A 13,269-nucleotide genomic window follows, 5' to 3' on the forward strand; every position below is an offset into this window, starting at 1 on the left:
GTATACGTGCGTGTATGTGTGTGTATAGGAGCGTCTGTGTGTGTGTGTCTGTGGTGGGGGCTTGTGAATGTCTGTGAGAGAGAGTGTATATATTTGTGTGTGTGTGAGTGTAGAGTGGTCTAAGTGTGTGAGAGGTTGCATATGTGAGTGTGGGAGTGTGTGTGTGTCTGTAGGCGTTTGTGTGTCTATGTGTGTGTCTGTGTATACGTGTGTGTATAGGAGTGCCTGTGTGTGTGTGTGTGTGTGGGAGTGTCTGTGTGTGTATATAGTGCAATGGTGATCACCTGTAATGTGACATGAACCCAAGGTCCCAGTTGAGGCCCTGCCGATGGGTACCGAACTTAGCTATCAGCCTCTGCTCGGCCACTTTTTGCTACTGCCTGTCCCGGAGTCCGCCTTGGAGGATGGTCACCCGAAGGTCCAAGGTCGAATGTCCTGGACCGCTGAAGTGTTCCCCAACTGGGAGGGAAAATTCCTGTCTGTTGATTGCTGTTATGGATACAACACTGTCACGGTAGGCACTGCAAAACATGTCAAATTGTAGACATGGATACCACTATTACGCGTGGGGACACCTCCCACCATGTATGTGGCAGGTACTCATGTGACTCAGCCAACGTTGTCTATCTTATACGTTGCAGGCAAGGATGCCCGGAGGCATGGTACATTGGAGAAACCGAGCAAAGGCTACGGCAACGGATGAATGGGCACCGCACAACAATCAACAGACAGGAGGGTTCCCTCCCAGTTGGGGAATGCTTCAGCGGTCCAGGACATTTGACCTCGGATCTTCGGGTGACCATCCTCCAAGGCGGACTTCGGGACAGGCAGCAGCAAAAAGTGGCCGAGCAGAGACTGACAGTTAAGTTCCGTACCCACAGGGAGGGCCTCAACCAGGACCTTGGGTTCATGTCACATTACAGGGGATCACCATTGCACTACACACACACACACAGACACTCCTACACACACACACACACACAAACACACACACACGCACACACACACCTATACACACAGATAACACGGACACATGTATACACAGACATGCGCACAGACACTCACACTAACGCATCCTCTCACAGACTTAGACCACTCCACAATCACACACATATATACTCTCTCTCTCACAGACACTCACAACTCTCCACCCCAGACACACACACACTCCTACAGACACCCACACTCACACATGCACCCCCTCACAGACTTAGACACGATACACTTACATACACACACACACTCTCACACTCACAACACCCCACACCAGACAGAGACACACACGTGCACACACATACGCAGAGTTGCATTGTACTTTGCTCAATACTGTATACATTCATTTAAGACTCTGGTAACTCACTTTTTAGATTAGAATCAGTCTAAACATTATGGCACAGACAGAGAACACAGGGGGCTAACACCTTCAACATAGTATCTGGCTAACACTAATTGTTACAGTTAACCTGAGAATGTAACTTTTTAAAAAAAGTTTTGTGATTTGCATATGAAAGAAGTGAAACTATCATTGTATTCGAACAGATGAAAGACTCAACAAACGATCACTGTATTTTTCAATGTATAATTTCAGTTACATCACACTAAGTTTTTGCTATAAATTCTGTGTCTTACAATTGTGTTGTCTGCAATCACCTGATGAAGGAGCGACGCTCCAAAAGCTAATACTTCTAATTAAACCTGTTGGACTATAACCTGGTGTTGTGTGATTTTTAACTTTGTACACCTCAGTCCAACACCAGCATCTCTAAATCATGTACCCGACAGAGGATTTACACATCAAGGACAAGGCTTTTTTTGGAATGAGGTGGTTGCTTTAGAGATGGCAATGAAGAAACTCAATAACCTTCCCAAACTCATGCTTTATGGCTGCAAAATTGTATCTGATCACAAAACCTTATAAATTTGATGGATAAAATGAGCAAACTTCACCTCATATGTGTCAGGTAAATTGGTGAATCAACATTTGCTGCATGCAACGATTGCCAATTAATCTGCCAAAGCAACACAAAATTATACAGATGTTGGACAATAAACAGCAAGAATGTATAGTCAACCTAATTGTATTTGTAAGGTAGCTGGAGAGTGTTACAACAAACAGATACATCGTCACATGTAAAACCCATGATAAACTTCTGTTTCCCCATTGAGATAATTGTATATCATGGTAATCATTGTAATGATGAGGTATCAACAGAAATGTAGATGAAAAATATTGGAAGACAGAGAATCGCACAACAATAGTTCCACTCAGTCAGGGTGACTGATGTGGGATGGGGAAGATGACGTTCAGTAAGACAGTTGGAGATTCTGTTCAGACATAGGAAGCTGGGTTGCCAACTCTCCAGGAGGTATGGAAAGATTGCATATCAATAGTGCCATTCACACCAATATTAAGATGCTTTGAAAGCCACAGGAATACTTCGCAGCACAAAATTTGTGCACAGCAAGATCCCACATACAGCATTGTGGCAATAACCAGATCATTTGTTTTAGTGATGTTTAATGAGGAATTAACATTGACAAGGCATAGATTCTTACACTCACCTGAAAGTGAAGACAGGCCTTTGTTTAATGTCTCATACAGAAATCACTCCTCCATTAGTGCAGAACTCTCTCAGTATTTACCCTTATCCTTCAGGAGTATGGAACTCTCTCATCACTGGCACACCAATAGAATGGTGGAAAATAATAGATGGAAAGGCAAGTAGCGAAGTGGATACAAACATTTTTGGAGAAATATTCTTCAGTTAGGTAAGTGTTGGTAAATGGAATATAATGTGTGAAAATGTGAAGTGTTCATTTTGGAAGGAAGAACTAAAGAATTATTACATGGAGAAAAGCTGCAGAAAGTTGCAATACAAAGGGACTTGGGGGAACTCATTAACAAAATGTGAAGCTAGCACACAGGTGCAGCAAGTAATTAGGAAGGCTAATGGAATGTTGGCTCTTATTTCAAAGGGGTGAGAGTATAAGAGAAGGGAAGTCTTACTGCAACCATACAAAGTGAGTTTGAAACCACATTTAGGAGTACTGCAACTAGTTTTGGACCCCTTATTTGAGAGAAAAATATTTTTTTCATTGGAGGCAGTTCAGAGAGGTTTGTGAGGAATAAGAGAATGGTCAATGAAAGAGTAGGGCAGATCAGGGATAGCATAGGGAATTTGTGTGTGGAGTCTGAGGAGTTGGGGAAGCCCTAAATGAGTTTTTTGCTTCTGTCTTTACGAAAGAAACAAACTTTGTAGTGAATGAAACCTTTGAAGAGCAGGTGTGCATGCTGAAATGGATAGAGATAGAGGAAGCTGATGTGCTGAAAATCTTGTCAAACATTAAGATTGACAAGTCACCAGGCCTGGACCAGATTTGTCCTCGGCTGCTTTGGGAAACGTGAAATGCAATTGCTTCTCCACTTGCGAAGATCTTTGCATCCTCGCTGTCCACTGGAGTTGTACCTGAGGACTGGACAGAGGCAAATGTAATTCCTCTCTTCAAGGAAGGAAATAGGGAAACCCCTGGCAATTACAGACCAGTAAGTCTCACGTCTATCATCTGCAAGGTGTTAGAAAGGAGTCTGAGGGATAGGATTTATGACCATCTGGAAGAGCATGGCTTGATTAAATGCAGTCAACACGGCTTTGTGAGGGGCAGGTCATGCCTCTCAAACCTTATCAAGTTCTTTGAGGATGTGACTAGAAAAGATGATGAGGGTCGAGCTGTGGATGTGGTGTTTATGGACTTCAGCAAGGCATTTGATAAGGTTCCCCATGGTAGGCTCATTCAGAAGGTCAGGAGGAATGGGATACAGGGGAACTTAGCTGTCTGGATACAGAATTGGCTGGCCAACAGAAGACAGCGAGTTGTAGTAGAAGGAAAATATTCTGCCTGGAAGTCTGTGGTGAATGGTGTTCCACAGGGCTCTGTCCTTGGGCCTTTACTGTTTATAATTTTTATTAATGACTTGGATGAGGGGATTGAAGGATGGGTCAGCAAGTTTGTAGACGACACAAAGGTTGGAGGTGTCGTTTACAGTATAGAGGGCTGTTGTAGGCTGCAGCGGGACATTGACAGGATGCAGAGATGGGCTGAGAGGTGGCAGATGGAGTTCAACCTGGATAAATGCGAGGTGATGCATTTTGGAAGGTCGAATTTGAAAGCTGAGTACAGGATTAAGGATAGGATTCCTGGCAGTGTGCAGAAACAGAGGGATCTTGGTGTGCAGGTACATAGATCCCTTAAAATGGCCACCCAAGTCGACAGGGTTGTTAAGAAAGCATATGGTGTTTTGGCTTTCATTAACAGGGGGATTGAGTTTAAGAGTCATGAGATCTTGTTGTAGCACTATAAAACTTTGGTTAGACCGCACTTGGAATACTGCGTCCAGTTCTGGTCGCCCGATTATAGAAAAGATGTGGATGTTTTGGAGAGGGTTCAGAGGAGGTTTACCAGGATGCTGCCTGGACTGGAGGGCTTATTTTATGAAGAGAGGTTGACTGAACTCTGACTGTTTTCATTGGAGAAAAGGAGGAGGAGAGGGGACCTAATTGAGATATACAAGGTAATGAGAGGCATAGATAGAGTCGATAGCCAGAGACTATTTCCCAGGGCAGAAATGACTAACACAAGGGGTCATAGTTTTAAGCTGGTTGGAGGAAAGTATAGAGGGGATGTCAGAGGCGGGTTCTTTACACAGAGAGTTGTGAGAGCATGGAATATGTTGCCAGCAGCAGTTGTGGAAGCGAGGTCATTGGGGACATTTAAGAGACTCCTGGACATGCATATGGTCACAGAAATTTGGAGGGTGCATACATGAGGATCAGTGGTCAGCACAACATCGTGGGCTGAAGGGCCAGTTCTGTGTTGTACTGTTCTATGTTCATTAGAATGATCCTTCATATGGAGGGATTATTTTATGAGGAAAGATTAAACAGGTTGGGCCTCTACTCACTGAAGTTTAGAAGAATGAGGGGATTTCATTGAAACATAATAGGATTCTTATGGGGCTTGACAGGGTAAATGCTAAGAGGATGCTTCCTGTCATGGGCAATTCTAGGATCAGAGGCCATAATCTCAGAATAAAGGAATACCAATGTAAGACTGAAGTAAGGAGGAGGAATTTCTTCTCTCATAGTCTTTGGAACTCCTTGCCATAGGGAACTGCCAGGGCAGAGTTTTTGTATATATTTAAGGCTAAAACCAAAGATTCTTGATCAGTTAGGAATCAAGGGTAACACGGAAAAAGGCAGGAATGTAGACATGAAGAATGTCAGATCAGCCATTATCTGACTGAATAGCAGGGCAGATTTGAAGGGCTGAATGGCCTAATCCTGTTCCTATTTCTTGTGGACTTGTGTTGTTGCACTGGTTCAGCATTGACCCTCTGACAGTATAACACTCCTTCAGTACTATACTCCAAATGTCAGTGGGTGGGACAAAGCAGGGGTTGATTGGCAGGCAGGTAGTCCCTAGGTTCCTGGGATGGGAGAGGGTAAGACAGACTTATTTCGTTTGGTTATCACATCATAAGGAGGCATAAACTTTAAAAAAAAAGAAGGGACCTTAGACATGTCTTTGATATTTATCCATATATAAACAATTAAAAATTCCATGTCTCTTGCTTTTTAAAGAATCTTCAGGCTCAACTTCAAATTCCCTCCAAAAGATGTACTAACAGTAAGGAAATTGATAGCCACTCTGTAAAGTCACAACTGCACAGAAACAAACCTTACCAAATGCTCTGAAGGCACTCATTATTGAATATCACTGTTCCAGAAAAATATTGCTGATCCCAAAATAAGAGATGTTCTGATTATTGATGGTGTTTTTGCAAAAGATTAACTGGCTGTCCTGGAATAAGAACTGGAAACTGTTTATAGTGAGGGGAGAGACAGAAGAGAGGCTGATTGAAATGTGTATATGATCCATTTTGGAAATAAAGCAATGAAAATATATTTATCAAAATGTATGATTTAACAAAAACATTTGATTCATAGATTCCAAGTTAAAATATTTAATCACATGTATGCATACAATCTTTGATAGTTGTGCTCTCCTATCTTTCTAAAACTTAAAATGCTGAAAGATTTAACATTGATACAGCAGGTAATGTTCCTACTTGACTGCATCATCTGATCACGGAGGTAGCGAGAATGTAAAAGGAGCTTTGGAAAATCAAGAAGTAGCCTTAAAAGAATGTCTCACAAAGTGCCCTTGAAAGAAAAATATTTTAATCCTGGTTTGTAATTCAGTTTCTTAAATATGACCATTACACATTGCTATGGAAACGAGATTTCCATTACGGTTTGTTTCTTGTTCCTTACTGATCTCCTGCTGTGCCACTAATTCATTTTGTTGTAGCACCGTTGATAGTAGTTTTCCCATACATTGTTCCTACACACTTAGAAGTAGAATATAAACAAAATATTCAACAGAAACAGGTACAACAGATAAACCTGATTAAACCTTTTCACTCACTGTGATGGAAGATATGTGTATATATATTCATATTGTTTATTGCGTGTTTGGATTTTGAACTAGTGGCATAATGATTTTGATCTGTACATGAATGGGTTGAATAATTAACTTATCAGTTAATTCTGGAGCAATTTTTGACAATGAATTCGATCTTCCATTTTGATATCCTGCTTCTACCCCCAGCATGTGTAATGTGTTTATATGTTTTGGCTCTTAGTCAGAGCTGACCTATATTCTGCTGCTAGCATCTATTCTGGATCTATGCTTTGATTTTTCTTGACAATTATCACACTATTGCTTTTTGTTCAATGATACCTTTGCCCTCTAACCCGATGCTCTCTACTGTTTCATCTGATCCTCTCCCCTCCTTTAGCAGCATAAAACTACATGGCCTCTTTAGTTCAGAAGAGGAGCACATTAGATTTGAAACATTAACTCTGATTTTCTCTCCACAGATATTGCCAGACCCACCGAGTTCCTCTGCATTTTCTGTTTTAATTTCAGACCTACAGCATCCACAGTATTTTACATTTGCAACTGACTGTAAATGTACGGTGAAGATATTTTTGCTCAGTCTTTTAAAATTAATTTTGAGGACTGTTTCACAGCAATTGCATTAGGTGTTACAATAGTCACAGAATACAAGGCTTGGCTCGATAAACTTACTGCTGTGTTCAGTTCTGTCATTAGATCCAAGGATTTGGAAAGCACCAAGTCCACTGGGTGGTAGTGAGTTACGGAGAGATTGAGTGAGGAGCTGATCCAATTGATCCTTGGAGTTAATATGAAATGCCTAGAAAAAAACAAACAAACGTACAGCTCAAACAATGTGAAAATAACTCCGAGTAAGAATTTTACACACGCATTTTCCAGATAATTTGTGGAAGATACATTGCTATATTTGCCTAATTTCCTGACATTCCACTCTAGCCTCAAATTCACACCATTATGGAAATTATTTATGGAAACACTGGTTGGAAATAATGGAATTTAAGAACATGAGATAAGGACCTTATAGAGATTTACAAAGTCATGAGGGTCATGGATAGTGTGAATAACCAAGGTCTTTTTTCCAGGGTCGGAGAGTCCAAAAGTAGATGGCATAGATTTAAGACGAGAGGGAAAAGATTTAAAAGGGACCTGAGGGATAACTTTGTCATACGCAGGGTGGTATGTGTATGGAACAAGAGGTGGTGGAGGATATTACAATTACAACATTTAAGAGGCGTCTGGTTGGGCAATGAATAGGAAGAGTTTAGAGGGATATGGGCCAAATGCTGGCAAATGGAACTAGGTCAGTTTAGGATATGTGGTCGGCATGGGCGAGTTGGACTGAAGGGTCTGCTAATGTGCTGTATAACTCTATAACTCTATGAGCAGATCATCCAGTCCCTTGATGTGTTGCTCCATTCATTTAAATCTTAGCTAATATGCATTTTAACTTCATGCATAACCCTTAACACGCTTTCATTCCTAATTAGCTAATTGTTCAGGCGGGATCATAACCAACAAAATCAATCAAACAAGCTTTGAAAATTCCAATTGACACCCAGCCTCAATACCATCTTGGGGACAAACCTCTACATTTCCACTCCTCTTTGAGTGAAGTGCTTCCTGACATTACACCGTATGGCCTGGATTTAATTTTAAGATTTAGTTACCTTGTTCTGGACTCCCACATGAAAGGAAACAGCTTTGCTCTGTTGTTCCTATGAAATTGTTTAATTATTTTAAAACCATCAATTAAATTAGAACCTGTTTTACTTGAGGGGATACAATCTCAGCTTATGCAATGAGTAAGTTTCTCGGAATAGCGTCAATAACAAGGAATATAACTGGCCAAACAATTGCAATCTTAAAGATAGCAATATTCCATCCATTCACTTTAACAGGCAGTACACAAAGAGCTGATGCCCCATGGTGTATCAGGTGTCAGGCCTTTGTGAGAGGACCTAATTGGCCATAGCTCAGTGGATGTCATGCTCACCTTGGATTTGGAATGCTGTAGGTTCAAACCCCAACTTCTAAGACTTTGCTCCAAAGACTAGGCTGATATTCTGGTGCATCTTGAGGGAGCACTGCTCTGTCAGAGGTGCTATCCTATGGATGAGGCATTAAACCAGGGTTCAGGATGCTCTCTTGGGTGGATGAAAAACCCAATGATTACTTATATCTTTGCTACTTGTGAGATCTTGCTATTTACAAATTTGACTGCTTTGTTTCCTTTTTTCACAATGATAATACTTTATAAAACGCCATTGGTTGTAAAATTCTTTGAGGGGTCTGGAGGTTGTGACAGGTTCTTTAGAAATAAATGCAAGTTCTATGATTCTGTAAAACTCTTTATTTTATAAAGATATTTTTATTGAAAATTTAACATTTTTACAAGTTTACAAATAAAAAAAATCCAAGTATAAACATTAATATACAATTAAATCTTAAATAAATAATAACCAAAATTTATCAAACAAAAAAAAACCGAGAGAAAAAAAACAAAAAACTCAACTAACTACTAATCTAAGCTACAACTAACCAGAGTGTATAATTAAGTCTCTTACATTATTCAAAGAAGAGAAGAAAACAAAACGACGGATAACACAGAAATTGGGTAGTGAGATACATGCTCGGAATGTATTAACATCAAATCGTAACAAAACCCGTATTCGTGCGGGATTCCTCTCCCAAGTGGCTCTGGACCAGCCAGGTTCGCCATCTCAAGTAAATAAAAGCCCTTGTTAGGATGGCCAAAATATCTGTAGTTGTGTAACTCAAGAAGGGCTGCTATATTTTATGGAATAATGCGGTCTTTTGGTGCACCATATTTATAAGCAAGTCAAGGGGAATACAGTCCATGATTAATCTGTGCTGAAAGTGTGTTGCTGGAAAAGCGCAGCAGGTCAGGCAGCATCCAAGGAACAGGAGAATCGACGTTTTGGGCATCAGCCCTTCTTCAGGGCTTATGCCCGAAACATCGATTCTCCTGTTCCTTGGATGCTGCCTGACCTGCTGCGCTTTTCCAGCAACACATTTTCAGCTCTGATCTCCAGCATCTGCAGTCCTCACTTTCTCCTCCATAATTAATCTGTGCCAATTCGAAAGTCCAGGGGGCCTTCAGCCACCCAGTTTACCAAAGTATTTTTCCTTGCACAGAAAGAGAATAGGAAATAATCTCTTCCCGTGCATATCCAGGGAGGGTAAGTTTGAAAAGCCCAAAAGGAGAGATACAGGATCCACTCTAATTTCCATTCCTAAGATTTCTGTCAGAGCACTTTAGTCCAATATCTACGGATCTTATGACAGGTCCATAGACAATGTACAAGACTGCCCACCTCTATTTTACATTTGGGACACATTGGAGATGCTCCTGCCTTAAATTTTGCCAATCAATCCGGTGCTATATGGGCCCTATGAAGTATCTTCAACTGAATGGCCTGAGTTCTGTTGCAGATGGTGATTCTTCTGGCGTTTTCCCAAATGTCATTCCACGTTACTATAGAGATTTCCAGTCCCAAATCCTGATCCCATGTTTTAAGCAGATTGTCCATATCTCCCGATACTTCAGCATGTAATAAATGACAAATAATACTGACGGAAGATACCCCCATTGGCCATAGCACTCTACGTTCTCTATCTGATTTATAAAGACTATCTAATAACGTAGTCTTCTTCTGTTTGTAATCTCGAATTTGGATGTATCAAAAGAGGTCTCGATTAGGTAATCCAAATTTTTGATGCAGCTGTTCCAAAGACATCAGGACCCCTTCCTTAAACAGATCCCCTAAACAGGAGATACCCCTGGATCTCCAGAGTTTGAAAATGGCATCTGTCAACCCCGGGTGAAATCCCCATGCTCCCACTATCGGTGCATAGGGGGATGTTTTATGTGAGTTGCCCCCATTTTGCTGCATTATATTCCAAGCTTTAATTGTATTTAGTATTATAGGGTTTTTACAGTGATCCGTAATGATTTTCCTCTTGTCAGAAAATAAGATGATTTTCCTCTTGTCTGAAAGTAAGTGGGTATTTTACTTGAAAGGCCTCGATGTCCAGCCAGATTGATTGCGGGTCAGACAAGACCTAATCAGCTATGTAGCATAATGGGGAACTTAACTGATAATTCCTAAAATCTGGGAAAGCCAATCCTCCCCTTGCCTGTGGAATCTGTAGCTTCTTCAGCTTATTGAGGGGCTGTCTATGACTCTAGATAAAGGAACCCAGCCAGCCATATAATTTATGTAGAGCCATCCTCGGCAGCATCACTGGAAACATTCTCATAGGATATAGGAGACGGGGCAGGACATTCATTTTAATTAGTGCTATACCCAACCAGGAAATTGGAAGGTCTCCCCATCACTGGAGGTCCTGCCTTATCCTTTCCAGTAAATCCAGTAAGTTAGCCTTGTATAACTGACCAAATACTGGGGTAATAAAAATGCCTAAATATAAGAAACCCTCCAGGGACCACCGAAAGGGAAAGTGGGATCCGTCCAATAAGCGGGATATACTAGCAAGGCCACCCATTGGCATAGCCTCCAATTTTGAGAAATTAATTTTATAGCCTGAAAATACACTAAATGTATTAATAACTTGGATTAAGCGAGGTACGGACATCTGGGGATTACTGAGAAATAGAAGAACATTATCTGCATAAATGGTAATTTTATGTTTACCTGTACCAATCCTCGGGGCCGTTATATTAGGATCATCCCGTATAGCTTCTGCTAGTGGCTCAATTATTAGCATAAATAGCAATGGCGAAAGAGGACATCCCTGACAGCAGCCCCTATCCACACTGACGTTATCCGAGTCTAATCCATTGGTAACCACAACTGCTTTGGGATCACTATACAGTGTTGAGACCCATTTGGTAAAGACCTTTCCAATGTGAAAAACAAATATGACCATTCAACCCTGTCGAATGTCTTTTCCGCATCTAATGAGACTACTACTCCTGGTATCTTTCCCTGTTGGCAGGCTTTGATCATATTCAAAACCCTTCTAACATTATTGGATGATCTATGGCCCTTAATAAACCCCTTCTGATCCACCTTTATGATATGTGGCAATACCCTTTCTAGCCTCAATGCTAATGTTTTAGAGAGGATTTTAAAATCTGCATTTAGCAAGGATATTGATCTGTATGATGCGCAATCTTCTGGGTCCTTTCCTTTTTGAGGATAAGAGAGATATTTGCCTCTTTCAGCGAAGGCAGGAGACAGCCCTGTCTGTATGAATAGTTTTACATGTCCATAAGTGGACCAGCCAATATTCCTGTAAATTCTTTATAGAATTCAGCTTGAAAGCCATCTGGGCCAGGTGCCTTACTGCTCTGAAGTTGCCTGATTGCTTCAAGTATTTCTTGGATTGTTAGGGGAACATTCAAGACCAATACCTGTTCCGGAGTTAGGTTTTTAAAAAATGACTAGTCCTGTCTTTGCAATTCTGCCATTTATATAAATCAGAATAAAATTTTCTAAAGATTGCGTTAATCCTTTTATGATCATGAGTCAGAGTACCCGTACTTTCCTTGATAGACGTGATAGTTTGAGGGGCCCTCTTTTTCTTTGTGAGAAATGCTAAGTATCTACCAGGTTTATCGCCAAATTCATATAACCTTTGTTTTGCAAATAATATTTCCCTCTTAGCCGTTTGGGCAAGCGTGGTGTTCAGAGCTGTCCTAAGGGCCGTAATCCTATGTAATTTGATAATAGAAGGTCTATCAGCGTATGCTGTTTCAGCCACTTTTAAGCGAGCTTCGAGCAGACGCTGTTGTTCTCCCTATAATTTTTTCTGGGTCGTTGAATATGAGATGATCAAACCTCGTGTGTAAGCTTTGATGGTCTCCCACATCATTGATGGGTTGCTAGCCGTATTTGAATTAATTTCTAAAAAAGTTTTAAAATTCTTGAGAGAAGTATTTTACAAATTTACTATCTTTCATCAGGAAGGGGTCCATACGCCAATGCCGGGGGGGATGTCTAATTTTTTCTCGCCTTGATTTCCATATATACAGCAGCATGATCGGAAATTGCTATACTGCCTATTTTACAGAATGATATGGAATTTTTCAAAATTGAGGAGGCAAAAAACATATCAATTCTGGTATGACATTTATGTGGATTGGAGTAAAAAAAAATCTCTGCCCTGTGGATGAAGACATTTCCATACATCTACTAATCCTAATTCTTTATTCAAATCCACCAATTGTCTGGATCTGGGAGATACTCCTGTAGTACTCTTGGAAATTCTATCTATTTCCGGATCCATAATACAATTAAAATCTCCCTATAATTGTATGACAAGCACCGAGAGCCATCAATTTTGAGAAGGCTTCCGTTAAAAATTTAAAAGGATGTGCCGGGGGCAATACAAACTTAAGATCCCATATTCCTCTCCATTTATAAGGGCTTTAATCAGAATATATCGTCCAGCTTCATCTTTTATCTGATTTAGGAATTTGAAAGGGAAATTCTTCCGAATAAGAATAACAACTACTCCCCTGCTTTTTGAGCTGAAAGAAGAGAAAAAGGCCTGATCAACTCCACCCTGTTGTAATTTCAAGTGTTCTTTATCCAATGAGTGTGTCTCCTGTAGGAGAGCTATATTAACCCTTTCTTTCTTGAGGTTTGATAATATTTTCTTCCTTTTGACTGGTGAATTACTTCCCTTGACATTCCAGGTGTACCACTTAACCAACTGATCAACCATAATCGTCCGGGCAAGTCCAAGACCCCTCGGGAGGGGAAACCCTATCCAGAACATCCTAAGCATAACATATAAAAT

General features: G+C 40.7%; 1 protein-coding gene across 4 annotated transcripts in view; it reads right to left on the bottom strand.

Annotated features, from left to right (window-relative positions):
- Window positions 1–13,269, bottom strand: part of LOC140485543 (B-cell scaffold protein with ankyrin repeats-like) — a 309,357-nt gene that overhangs the window by 206,968 nt on the left and 89,120 nt on the right. For all 4 annotated transcript variants that reach the window (XM_072583754.1, XM_072583753.1, XM_072583755.1 and 1 more), the window contains one exon: window positions 7,153–7,279. In XM_072583754.1, coding sequence (XP_072439855.1) covers window positions 7,153–7,279 — 127 coding nt within the window. The remainder of the gene's footprint in view (window positions 1–7,152; window positions 7,280–13,269) is intronic.

Source organism: Chiloscyllium punctatum, chromosome 14 (assembly GCF_047496795.1).
Source record: "Chiloscyllium punctatum isolate Juve2018m chromosome 14, sChiPun1.3, whole genome shotgun sequence".
Taxonomy (NCBI): domain Eukaryota; kingdom Metazoa; phylum Chordata; class Chondrichthyes; order Orectolobiformes; family Hemiscylliidae; genus Chiloscyllium; species Chiloscyllium punctatum.